This window comes from Pelophylax lessonae (genome assembly GCF_965119305.1).
Source record: "Pelophylax lessonae genome assembly, chromosome: 5".
NCBI lineage: Eukaryota > Metazoa > Chordata > Amphibia > Anura > Ranidae > Pelophylax > Pelophylax lessonae.
Window position 1 is genome coordinate 538,170,621 of NC_138772.1, and position 14,134 is coordinate 538,184,754.

The 14,134-nt window shown below is 42.9% G+C and overlaps 1 protein-coding gene across 1 annotated transcript; it reads right to left on the bottom strand.

Annotated features, from left to right (window-relative positions):
• Nucleotides 1-12,390: 12,390 nt before the first annotated feature.
• On the bottom strand, nt 12,391-13,255 carry LOC309557073 (uncharacterized protein). Its single transcript, XM_082259677.1, has one exon. The coding sequence runs from the start codon at nt 13,250-13,252 to the stop codon at nt 12,470-12,472; it is 783 nt and encodes a 260-aa protein (XP_082115803.1). The 5' UTR covers nt 13,253-13,255; the 3' UTR covers nt 12,391-12,469.
• Nucleotides 13,256-14,134: the final 879 nt, after the last annotated feature.

Sequence of the window (14,134 nt, forward strand, 5' to 3'; positions counted from 1 at the left end):
ATAAAAACAGAATGCAATGATGTGGAAGTTTTACATTTTAATATTTTATTCAGAATACAACATAGATGACATATCAAATGTTTAAACTGAGAAAATGTATCATTTTAAGGGAAAAATAAGTTAATTTAAATTTCATGGCATCAACACATCTCAAAAAAAGTTGGGACAAGGCAATGTTTACCACTGTGTGGCCTCCCCTCTTCTTTTTATAACAGTCTGCAAACGTCTGGGGACTGAGCAGACAAGTTGTTCAAGTTTAGGAATAGGAATGTTGTCTCATTCTTGTCTAATACAGACTTCTAGTTGCTCAACTGTCTTAGGCCTTCTTTGTCGCATCTTCCTCTTTCCACCAAATGGATGAAAGATCTGGAATGCAGGCTGGCCATTTCAGTACCCGGATCCTTCTTCTACGGAGCCATGATGTTGTAGTTGATGCAGTATGTGGTCTGGCATTGTCATGTTGGAAAATGCAAGGTCTTCCCTGAAAGAGACGACGTCGGGATGGGAGCATATGTTGTTCTAGAACTTGGATATACCTTTCAGCATTGATGGTGCCTTTCCAGATATGTAAGCTGCCCATGCCACACACATTCATGCAACCCCATACCATCAGAGATGCAGGCTTCTGAACTGAGCGCTGATAACAACTTGGGTACAGTGAAGGTCGCTGACCAAGATGGCAGAAGAGGTAAGCATTAAAGTGCATGTTTATTTTTAAAGTTTATATGTGATGGTACTCACCGTCACTGGGGATGAAAGATAGACACTATATGTTGGGCCCTTGGAGTAATGTTACTTTGGATTCAAGTCCATGTCACCCCAAGACAGTTAGACTCATAGCAGGTGCTAATATCATCAGCTCAACCACCTATCTTCCAGACAATTTTGAATATACTGATTTACTCACCTGTTATCTACTGTAGGTTCTGTGTTTACACTTATGATGTTGTGTATTGTACTTCATGAGCTTGAGAATGGCAATCTGCTAGTTAATTATCTCAGGTTGATTTAATCATTGTTATCTATTAGTTACTGGTAGAAAAGTAGAATACTGTTGTGTTGGTTGTTCCTTAGATAATTATTTCAGGTTAATTATATTTCTGTATACAATTTCATCTGCATATGATAATGTAATCAGGCACCTGACCTGGTGGGGTAATCTGATCAGGAGGGGGATGTCTATATTGTATATATTTGGTGTGTTTTTTCAAATAAAGATTCCAGTTCTCTACAAGCTAAGTTCCGTCTAGTTTTGTATGGGGGGGGGGGTGGCTAGAATATCTGGCAAACAAGCACGTAGCAGTCGTGTGAAACGCGTCTACTGTACCTTGTACATCTAATGTGAATAAAGGAACTTTTCTTTATCGGTTTCCATGGCGGTGTGCAGCCATTTTCTTCTTTTATATAGAATATCTGGTACCTATGTTCAAGACTGGAGGAAGCCATATACCGACGGAAGCCCACAAACACAGTGTGGGTCGCGATTCCCTTACATTATGTAAAGCCCAATTTTTTTTTGGGCTTTGGATGGCAATTCTTTTCAGAAAACACATTGTGAAATACATTTTATTTTAACAATAGAATGTCTTTAAATGCATTTGCGCATTGAAACACTTTTTTAATTTCACTGCTAATGGAACCCAATGCAGAATGATAAATCTGAGCCGAGGGCGACCTCTGATATACAGACTTCCAACATTGGATGGATCCTTTATTGGCTCCTCATTTCGTATGATTTTATATTAGCTTATTTCTGGAAACTCCTTCGGTGCTCAATTACTCACAGCTAATACAAAGCCCCATTGCAGAGCCCCGAGCCGTACTCGCAAGGGGAAAAAAAATGGAATCACAAAGATTTCTGCTTGTGTGTTCATTTTTCTTCCTCTGCAGAGGAGATGAATTATGTTTCGGATGATTTGAAAGCACTCAGAATAAAAATCCCGGGCAGAGAGCCTGGCAAGCTTACTGCCAACGCACCTGTCCCCGCTGCTACCAAGTGTCAGGATGATAAATTCTGCATGACACCTTAGGGAGCGAGATACGGACAAAGGTGATATTCCCGCACAAAGGAAACCGAGAAATAAAGGAAGACACTGCAGCATACAAGTTTAAAGGGTCAGCCCACCAAAAATGTATATTTCTTTGCTTGACACATGCTGGGGACCAAAAGGGGTAGGTTTGCTAAAGTTTTGTAATGTTTTTCTTTGCAAGGGGAGTTGCACTTTGCACTGGACATTTCCCCATAGCTTAGTGAATGAGATCCCATGATCCTCATGATTGAGCTCCAAGTGGTGGAGCGAAACAGGTTGGGGGGCATGGCCTGGTCAGAGTCCAGGCTGAGGTTGCCACTCACCATCGATCTCTGGGATTGTACAGACGTGTGGCTATAGAGAGACCTTCTTTCACACTCAGCAATTACAGGAGCCGGGACTCCCTCCCTCCCTCCCAGACCAGCACTCTTTAGCAATGGATATTGACAACTAGCACCCCTTTTGAGAGCCTGAGTGGCACATGAATCGGGTCTTTTGGGTCCTAAACAGTGGCGGCTGGTGCTCCATGGCCGGGGGGGGGGGGCAGACGGACCACACCATACACATCCCCGCCCCTGGACCACACCAGCCCGCACACCGGTCGCCGGCTCACTAACCCTGGACATGTGGAGGGTGGAGGGCAGTCGGCAGTCAGCAGCAGCAGGGGCGGCGGCTTCCCCCTCGCTCGGTCTCCTGTATCTCGGCAGTCAGCAGCAGCAGCTTCTCCCTCGTTCGGTCTTCTGTGTCTCCTCCCTCCTCCTCCTCGGCCAATGGCATGGCTTCTCCTTTCAGCCAATCGGGAAACGGCTCTCAGGATTGGCCAGGAGGAGAATCCGTGTGACCATAGCAAATATTTATTCGCTATTGTCATACAACTGGGTGGGCTCGGGCGCAGTGCTCTGCGCCCCGAGCCCACCCTTTTTTGAAGCCTATTAGAGCCTCTGGCTCTAATCATGTGCTTAAAAAAAAACCCATTGGAATCCATGCGTCCGGCACCCTGCATGTAGATTAGGGGGGCAGACGCATAGATAGGGGGGCGGCGCCCCTGCGCCCCCAATGGATGGGTCGCCCCTGGTCCTGAATGAGGCGAAGCTCAGTTGACTTCCATCATCCAATCACCTGCCCAGTTATAAAAACCCTGCAGCCTGAGTCAATCATGTCACATGCGTCCTGACTACCTAGCGCACCCTGCCTCTGCCTGCCTCCAAGATCCCGGAGTTGTAATTTTCTGGCTGGCTGCGCTGCTTTCAAGTCTCCACCCACCGGGAGCTTGAGCAAGGCCGTGGACTACAACTCTCAGAATGTATCAGGGCCATCAGCTAGGTAGCGTCCTGCCGCCGCAGCCGTGCCCCTTACCTCACTTCCACAGAAACCAAAAGAAGAAGAAAAATCGTAAAGACCAGAGACTGTCTGGAGTTCCGTGGCCGGCGCGCCGCATTGCCTGCGGTTCCGGGCCGTGGGTTGGATATGACTGCTTTAAAGCATAACTCCACTTTTGTTGAGAAACATTCCCCTCTGGGTGATCTCTGTACATTGCAGGGATTATAACAAACTTTGTTGCAGATTCCTACCTTTTGTTACTCTGAAGAAATCATTGTTTGTTCCTCTGTGCCTCTGTGCTGGGTGGGTCTAATGGGAGTGGTTTCACAACTATCTATCAGCTGTGGCAGCTGCAGAGCACTAATGAGGAAATCTGCTGGGCCTGCATCCCTTTAGACCTGTTCCTATTGGGAGTATCTCACCAAAAATGACATTTTTGTTGCAGGGGATGCCAGAAATCTGACTTGTATCTTAGTGCAGACTTCTTGGAAAATGAGTGGGTCTAATGGGAGTGGTTTCTTAATTTCTATCAGCTGTGGCAACTGCAGGGCTCTAATGAGGAAAGCTGCTGGACCTGCATCCCTTTAGACGTGTTCCTATTGGGAATATCTCACCAAAAATGAAATTTTTGTTGCAGGGGATGCCAGAGATCTGACTTGTATCTTAGTGCAGACTTCTAGGAAAATTAGTGAGCCAATCACACAAGCAGGAAATGATGTTTCTGGGGGTGTGGTCAGTATACATTCTGTGTACAGAACAGCTCCAGGTAGGCTTATTGTATTGCATTTTCAGAAAATTACAACAGCTGCAGATTGAAAAGGAAAGGTCATTTTTAAAAACATTCAATTACAATCTGATTTGTGTCGGAATTGTATACGCTATATTGTTTTTTCTTTATTTGCTATTTTTTTTCCCCACGAAAGTAGAGTTACTCTTTAAAGAATTTTAAGAAACCCACAGATTGTTCATTTATGAATTTTAAGTAGAACAATCTTTGCCAATGTCAGCATAAAAAAATAGATCTGCAGAACTGGAGGGTTTTTTTTTGTCAATTTTCCAGTAAATGAACTGTCTTCCCTAATTATCCCTCTTAGGATAATCTCGCATAATGCGCATGCAAATTTCCTGTACCTGGATGTTCAGTTTTGATTTTATGTGTCGCTATCTTGTGTATTTTTTGGAATTGTAATTTTTTTTTTTTTTTTAACTTATGTTTCTACATAATGATTGCTCATAAAAAAATTACAATTAACCCCAAGTTACCCATCGCAGTCCTGCATCCTTCCATAACCTTAATCTGCACGTTTGTCCATACCATCCTTTCCGTCTACACCCTGGGAGCCCAAACAACTCTCAGCCGAAATTATGAAAATATTTATGTCTGGTACAAAAACTCATTATGGATAAAAAAAAAAAAAAAAATCAGCAACTAATTAACATTTCAAAACTTTAATGTGTAATCTACTGACGCAGATGGAGCAGGGCACAAATTTTGGTCTAGAGAGAAATAAAAGTTATTATCGGATGTCTTTACAATATGCTGGTGACATTTCCACCGTGCTAATTTATGGAAAAGAAGAAGCGGCACAAGCTGTTCCAAAAAATCACACCACATAAATAGAAGGAAGACAAAAATGAATTATTTTAAGTGTTGGAGGTTAGAAGAAAGGTGTATTTATAAAAAAAAAAAAAAAAAACTGCATAGCAATTCACCCAGTGAAAGTGCATGTACTGTACATGGGTTCTCTTCTATCGGGGCAAAAGGATGTTATTTGATTTTTCCTGTGCTGGCAAATGTTTTCAATTAATTTGCAGTGGAGAACACTGCATTTGACCACTAAATAGCACTTTGTATCTTAGTAACTTCCTATGATACTTAGCGGCATCTGGTGGCCAAATGTGGTACTTTCTGTTTTAAATGAATGAAAAACTTTCGACCAGCACAGGCAATTGCTTCCTAACATTCATTGATGCACTGAACAAATGTACATGCACTTCCACTGGGGGGACACTTATGCAAATGTTTTTTATAAATGTTTTTTACAAATGAGGAGGAAAGAGGGACAGAGGGACATTGTTTCAAATCAGAGACAGTCCCTTAAAATCAGGGACAGTTGGGGGCTGTTACGGAACCGTGGCCCCACAATGTGCTTGTGTGCTTCGTCAGCATACCGCTTCTATCAGTCTTGAACATAGATATCTGATATTCTAGCCACCCCCATACTAAACTAGCAGAGATTAGCTTGTATAAGATCTGGAACATTTATTGAACAACGAATATATACCCCACCAGGTCAGATTACATTATCATTTGCAGATGAAATTGTGTACAGAAATATAATTAAAATGTATGTCTAAGGAACAACCAACACAAACAGTATTCTACTTTCCCACTAGCAACTAATAGATGACAGTGATTTAATTAACCACATCCCGCCCACCCTATAGGCGTTTGACATCGGGAATGTGGTTGTATTATCCTGACCGGACGTCATATGACGGCGGCAGGATAATACGCTCCGCGCGCCCCCCCGGGGGCGCGCAGAGCAGCGATCGGTGATGCGAGGTGTCAGTCTGACTCCCTGCATCTCCAATCTCGGTAAAGAGCCTACTGACGTAGGCTCTTTACCATGTGACCAGCCGTGTCCAATCACGGTTGGTCACATAGTAAACAGGAAGAGCCGTTGATCGGCTTTCCTCAGTACGTGCCTGACAGGCGCGAGTAAAGAAGCGTCGATCGGGGCTCCCCTGACAGGGGGGGGGGGGGCGGCACTGGTGATCAGATCATTGATTACCAGTGCAGACCCTCGGGGGGTGCCACTAGAACCGCCAGGGATGCCTACCCATGACCCCAGGGATGCCCACCCATGACCCCAGGGATGCCCACTATGGCCACCAGGGATGGCAATCAGGGCTCAGGGAGCCCCCCATTGCCCTTCCCATTAGTGCTGCCCGCCAGTGCCCTCCCTATCAGTGCTGCCCACCAGTGCCCATCATTGCCATCTATCAGTGTCGCCCACCAGTGCCCATTATTGCCCACCAGTGCCACCTATCAGTGCCCATTAGTGCCGATCAGTGCCGCCTATCAGTGCCCACCAGTGCCGCCTATCAGTGCCCATTAGTGCCCATCAGTGCCACCTATCAGTGCCCATCAATGCCACCTATCAGTGCCCAGCAGTGCCGCCTATCTGTGCCCACCAATGCTGCATATCAGTGCTACCTATCAGTGCCACATATCAGTGCCGCCTATCAGTGCCACCCCATCAGTGTCACCCCATCAGTGTTACCCCATCAGTGCCTCCTCATCAGTGCCTGTCAGTGCAGTCTCATCAGTGCAGGAAAAAACATATTTATTTACAAAATTGTATAACATAAACAAAAAACTTTTTTTTTTTTCAAACTTTTCGGTCTTTTTTTATTTGTTTAGCAAAGAGGAAAAAACCCAGAGGTGATCAAATACCACCAAAAGAAAGCTCTATTTGTGGGGCGAAAATGACATAAATTTGGTGTATGTACAGTGTTGCATGACCGCGCAATTGTCATTCAAAATGCAACAGCGCTAAAAGGAGAAAATTGGCCTGGGCAGGAAGGGGGTGAAAGTGCCCGGTATTGAAGTGGTTAACTTGAGCTAATTAACTAGCAGACTTGCCATCATCGAGCTCATGCAGTACAATACACATTATTTTAAGTGTAAACACGTCACACCTTAATACACAGACAATGCTTTGATTATTTAGGAGTCACAGACTTCATGGCAACAGGCTATAGGTGTAAAGTGGGATTAAATCTTCATATATTTCCTGAGGTATATTGTGGATAAATATTATTATATATTAGCCACATAACATAAAAGACTAGCCAACAAATAGCTTGTATGAGATCTGGAACTGTTTATTGAAAAAACTCACATTGACTATATACACCACCAGCCTGATTACATTATCGTATGCAGATGAAATTGTATACAGAAATATAATTAACATATCTAAGGAACAACCAACACAAACAGTATTCTACTTCCCCACTAGCAACTAATAGATGACAGTGATTTAATTCACTTGAGCTTATTAAGCTAATGAAGTTCAATACACATTATTATAAGTGTAAACACACTCCACCTTAATACACAGACAATGCTTTGATTATTTAGGAGTCACAGACTTCATGGCAACAGGCTATAGGTGTAAAGTGGGATTAAATCTTCATATAGTTCCTGAGGTATATTGTGGATAAATATTATTATATATTAGCAACATAACATAAAAGACTAGCCAACAAGTAGCTTGTATGAGATCTGGAACTGTTTATTGAACAAACTCACATGGAATATATACACCACCAGCCTGATTACATTATCGTATGCAGATGAAATTGTATGCAGAAATATAATTAACATATCTAAGGAACAACCAACAAACACAGTATTTTACTTCACCACTAGCAACTAATAGCTGACAGTGATTTAATTAACATGCTAATTAACTCAGCACTTAAACCAGCCTGGGTGACCAGGCTGGCCGGCAACAAGGCTAAAGCAAAGTACATTACACATTATCAGGAGACCCCAGTAGCAGACTGTCCGGCTCCTACCCTACAATAGTCTATGAGGCAAAGCTCCATACATTGTTCCATTATTCTGATACAGTGAAATTAATGTATCATAGATTTCTTCAGGGATATTGTGGATAAATTTTACTGTTCCATTTGAAGTAATCCAAACCATATTCTCAGTGACCATTGATCAGTTGTCCATCATTTTCTTGGTCACCCTGTGCCCCTAATAGACACACACAGGGTGACTTACACATAAGAGGGGCCAGGGAAACTGGAAATGGATTTCCAGAGCTCTCAAAGGTAAGCTGGGTTCCACAGGCCCCCCAACCAAAGCGACTCCTGTCACAGGGGCTATGTATATACATGTGATACGGTGCATAGCTGCCACCCTATAGCAGTAAATCTGCTATAGGGCGATCCGCAAGGTGTGAAAGTGCAAGTTCATGTTTAGCTTGGTTTTGTCCTTGTGAGATTCCATACCCCCTGAATTGTACATACCAGTGATCCTCCTGTTTCAAATGCTATCCTTCCTCCCATTACACGTGCAGCTGTGGGGGCCCCCTGATCCCCCACACATTACAACTGTGCTCACCCTAGTGGCCAGTCAAGCTCCGCAAATGTGAAAGATGATGTTACACCGAGTAAATAGATATCTTACCTGTCACGCTTTAAAATTGCGTCTGCCAGTGGAATGGCGGCAAACTACGGTGCTTAAAATTCTCCGTACGCGACACTTTAAACGCCTTTACAGGTTACCAGTTTAGAGTGGCACAGGAGGTCTGGTGCTAGAATTATTGTTCTCGCTCTGATGTTTGCGACAATACCTCACATGTGTGGTGCGATCACCGTTTACATATGCATGCGGGAGTAACGTATGCGTTCACATTTGTGCATAAGCACGGTGGGACAAGGGCGCTTAAATTGTTTTTTTTATACAAACAATTCTTTACACTTTTTAAAAAGTTTTTTGTTTTTTTGTACAAACTTTATTGCTATCACAAGGGATGAACAACATGAGAGGTCCTCTTTATGGAGAGATTTGGGGTCTATAAGACCCCAAATCTCTCCTCTGCCCCCCCATGCAGCCGATCAGACTGAGATAGGTCCAGTTGGCTGCTTCTCTGGCCGCTGGTGGCCACGTAAACAAAGGAGCGTAACCGGAATTGACAAATACTCGTCGCTCCCAGTTTTCAGGGTTATGGAGAGAGGGGAATGATGTCAGTTCCTCTATCTCTGTCCCAGGCTGCAAATGCCCCTGGCCGCATCTCCCCTGGCCTCCGCGATGGGACCGGAGAGCCCAGGAGAGGTGACGGCGGCGGGAGGGGGGTGGGACCCCCTTCCGCCACCCGCAGACGTGATCGAGTGGCTAATTAGCCACTCAGATCACTTCTGATTTGCAGAGAATCACTGGCTGAAAATAAAGGTACCAGGATGATGTCTGTAGGTGCACCCACCATCCTGGCATGATCACTGAAACCCAAGGACGTACGGGCATGTCCTTGGGTGGGAAGTGGTTAAAAACAGCAGGACAGAGGATTGAGGGGCTAGAGGTTTTAATGAAGAGGTCCCCCCATAGCTGCACATGTAATTGGGGGAGATGTAGCAATTGAAACAGGAGGAGCGCCGGATGTAAATTTAGAAAAATATGGAATTGCATAGGGGGATTTTTGGAAAATCTTACTGAAAGCGGTAGTAAAGTCCACTTTTTGACTTGTACACACAGTTAAGCCTATAAAAAATCTTAAAATAGAAAAGACAGAGCGCACCGGCTCCCAGTGTAACACCGTTTATTGTTTAAAATTAAAAGATAACAAAGTAACACTAAACACTCAGAGAACAAGCGCGTCTATGTGAAACTTTAGTGGCTCTCCCATGTGTAGGGCTCCAGGCTGGATCCAGGGTAAGCTGACAGCCAAAGTTCACAGTGTAAGCCACCCACACACAACGAGGATCCTCCAATCCCCGGGAGACTCGATCCAGATGCACATCCAAGTGATCCTCGAGCAGTGCCAGCTGGTATCTGACACTAAGGTTGTTATGACAAGGCGTTTCAGAGAGTGTGGCCTCCTTCAGGTCTATCAGTTATCCCGCTGGTGGACGGAGCAGCATGGCACATCATACACCACACTGAGTTAACCCCTCCCTTGGTGAATGCACAATTCTGATTGTTTAGGATCAACTCATTTTGTTGGGGTTTTACTTTGCTCTTACAGACTCATTGGACTTTAGGGCTATATTGGTATTTTTTTGTTTAATTTATAATAAATCTTACCTGTAGGTACACTGAATTTCTCCTAAACCTGCACTGTTTAGGGGATATTCATGCTTGAAACAGTCAGTGATGTCGCCAGCGCATGTCCATTGCGCTCTGAATTGACAACACACTGAGTGTGCCGTCCATTCAGAGTGCCGTGCCGTGACCGTCACGTCGTGGCGGCACTGCCATTCAAATGCCCAGAGAGTAGAAACTCAGAAGGAAGACCGGGAGAAGATGGAAGTTCGGAAAGGGCTTCATTTTAAGGTTAAGTCTCTCATATTGTCCTAGTATGTGGTGCATGCTAGCACATTATGGCTTATCCACTTAACCTTAGGTGGACATCATATGATGTCCTTAGGTTGAAGTGGTGATATCTGAATGATGCCTGCAGCTTAACCACTTAACCTTAGGTGGACATCATATGACGTCCTTAGGTTGAAGTGGTGATATCTGAATGATGCCTATAGCTTAACCACCTAACCTTAGGTGGACATCATATGACGTCCTTAGGTTGAAGTTGGGATATCTGAATGATGCTTGCAGCTTAACCACTTAACCTTAGGTGGACATCATATGACGTCCTTAGGTTGAATCGGTGATATCTGAATGATGCCTATAGCTTAACCACTTAACCTTAGGTGGACATCATATGACGTTCTTAGGTTGAATTGGTGATATCTGAATGATGCCTACAGCTACCCCTCCGCTCTCTGGTGCTTCTCTGGTCTCTCCCATGTGATCGGGGAACTGGAGGATAAATCCACCGTCGGCAGCAGCTTACCATAGAGCTAGCCATGGACCAGATGGTCCCTGGCCATCTCTATGACCCTCTGTGCCGTAAGCCTCGCCATGACATCACTTCCAGAAGTGGCAGATGTAAACACTGACTTTTTTTTAGCTGGAAAGCCTGAAATCTATTTTTTTTTATTTTATTTTTTATCTCAGGCTTTCCAACATAGAGAAGAGATGTAGGGACGTATAGACCCCAGATCTCTCTGTAAAGAGGACCTGGCATGTCCTATTTCATTTTCAAGGGATGTTTACATTCCTTGTAATAGGAATAAAAGTGGTTTAAAAATTAAAGGGAAAGTGTAAAAATTAAAAAAAAATAAACTAAAATAAACCATAAGAAAAAAAAAATGTCCCCAAGTTATGATGCATGGGAAGATTGGATTGCTGACCACAGAGGTGAGGTCCTTTCTTGATGGCAATGTGGTCTGCAGTCTCTTTCCGCTCTGTCTTGCCCCCAAAGTATTCCTTATCCTCCATGTTTTCTTTTAGAATACTTACAATGTTACTGTACTTATACGCTGTGACTAAACCAAACTACCCTCCTTGAGTATTTACACATTTACATGTTGATATATTATGGGTAAGACTATTTCATCAGATCGATGTAAATGTCATTACTTGTTTGCCTTCCTTTCTATGATTGTCAAACTAATCTACAACCAAGTCTTACTTTTTTTTGTTCTCCCATTAAAGAAAAATTGTTTAAAAAAATAAATAAATAAAAAAAGCGCCCGTCCCCTCATGCTTGCATGCAGAAGTGAATGCATACCTAGATCGTGCCCTTTAAACTGCATTCAAACCACACATGTGAGGTATCGTCAAACGTTAGAGTGGGGGCAATGATTCTAGCACAAGCCCTCCTTTGTAATTCTAAACTGGCAACCTGTAAAAATGTTTAAGATGTCTCCTATGGAGATTAAGTACCAAAGTTTGGCGCCTTTCCATGAGTGTGTGCAATTTTAAAGTGTGACATGTTAGGTATTAATTTACTGGGTGTAACATCATCTTTCACATAATGTGTTTTGTTTTTTAAATTCATGAAATTGTTTTTTTTCCCCAAAAAATCACGTTTTAAAAATTGCTGCACAAAAACCGTGTGACATAAAAAATTGCAACAACCGCTATTTTTTTTCCCTAGGGTCTCTGCTAAAAATATATATATATATATATATATATATATATATATATATATATATATATATATATATAAAAATATAAATAAAATGTTTGGGGGTTCTGAGTAATTTTCTAGCAAAAAAAATGCTGATTTTTATACGTAGGATAGAAATGCCAGAATTGGCTTGGGCTGGAAGTGTTTAAACCACCCGGGGGGCCCACATTTTCTTTTTTTTTATTCAGAAGTTTACCACCACTTGAAGGTGAATTACAGTTTAACTGCAGCAGAGAAAAATAATATCTCCTTTCTTAATACCAGGACTTGGTGGGCAGAAATGCAAATCCTTTGGCACGTAAAACAACTCTTGTCTATGTATTTCCTCAATGCTTTCTGTGAAAGTCAATAAAGTGAATCCAAATATTCCTTTATCTCTTTCGGTCCCCTGGAGCAAACTTCAATCGGAGGACGCCGCAGTGGATTTCCTTCCAAATTATAGGAGCAATAATTGTGTCCCCAGTCCAACATAATAAGATTTCCAAAATCCACAGGAAGTTCTTGCAGCTGATTGCTCCCCAGCCACAGACAAGACAATTTGGTTAGGCAGCAGAATTCCTCCGGGAGGAATTTGATACAATTGAGCATCAGAAGAAACGTTTGCAGCTTTCTCAGTTGTTTAATGCTGGGCGGGATGGCTTCTATTCGATTGTCGCTAATGTCCAGAAACGTTAGGTTTAGGAGCTGACAAATCACCACCGGAAAGTCTGTAAAACCATTATTGGCCAGGTGCAAACTCTGCAGATTTTGAAGTTTGGCCAGTTCTGCAGGTAAAACCCGTAAAGAGTTATTACTCAAAGTCAGTCTCCGGAGGTTCTTCAGAGTCCCAATCTCTGGTGGGATTTCTGCAAGCTCGTTGGTGTCCAAATATAAGGCCGTCAAGTTTGTCAAGAGCCGTATTTCCTTTGGGATGAAACTCATGTGGAAAGAGAGGTTGTTCTCCCTCTCCGGAGTCATCTTCAATATCTGCAAATCTTTGAATTGAAAGACTTCCAAAGGAGGGCAGGAGAGCTCCTTGCCCTCGATCTTGACCTTCCGTTGGACCTTCCCACTTAAAGTCTTTTCAGAAAGATTTTTCCAGCCCTGCCCAAAACTAGAGAACGATGAGGCTGACAAAGCCGTGTTCATCGTGGCGTTGATAACATTGATCTGAAAACTTCTCTCTCTCAAAGTATTTTATAGCAAGAGTCCCAGTCCTAAAGCTAGTCTGTTTATTTGTTTGGCAATTAAAGCGAGCGTATAAGTGGTAAATTGATTTGCTCGTAATAGATTTATGTTCTGGTTATGTTTCGTCTATTAGTCTTTTTTGTGACAGTTGCTAAGATACCGCTAATTCCAAAGCCCTTCCCATGATCTACTTTTAGAAAGTTGAAATGTAGATATAACAAAGCCTTATGGAGAAGTTTGCAGTGTGTTGTTCAGTCTGTTTGCTTAAAAGTTTAACTCTTGTATTAAACAAAATAAAGTATTGTGAAGACGGCAGAGTCACTAATCGCTAAATCCTTTGCAAACATGTTTCAGTGTTTAGACGAATGAATGATACCGAGGAGACGTCAGAAAAATTAAATGGAGCGAAAAAGGAAAGTTTTCTTCTTTCTTTACAGTAAGCAGCAAAAGTTGCATGGTCATAGCTAGCCACAGATACACCTGGGTTTCCTATCCTAGAACCATGATCAACAAGAGGCATGTCTACAGGTTGGTTGTCACCTAAACATGTACACTCAGGTTGCCCTAGCATTCTCATTGGACAAAGAGTAATCTGACCATACGTGGTAAACAAATGGGCAGTAAGGAGAGTGAATGGTAAGGGGGATGAGTGGGCAAACAACAATCCTGAGCATATAATGGGTGTTAGTGCTGCGCTGCTAAGTGCTATGTAAAATATGGTACTGCTATAGTGCTATGTAAAATATGGTACCTTGATTAGTCAAGCGCAAAAACACATAGAATATATATAGCACTGCTAAAGTGGTCAATAAAATATGGTACCTTAATCAATACAGTGCAAAA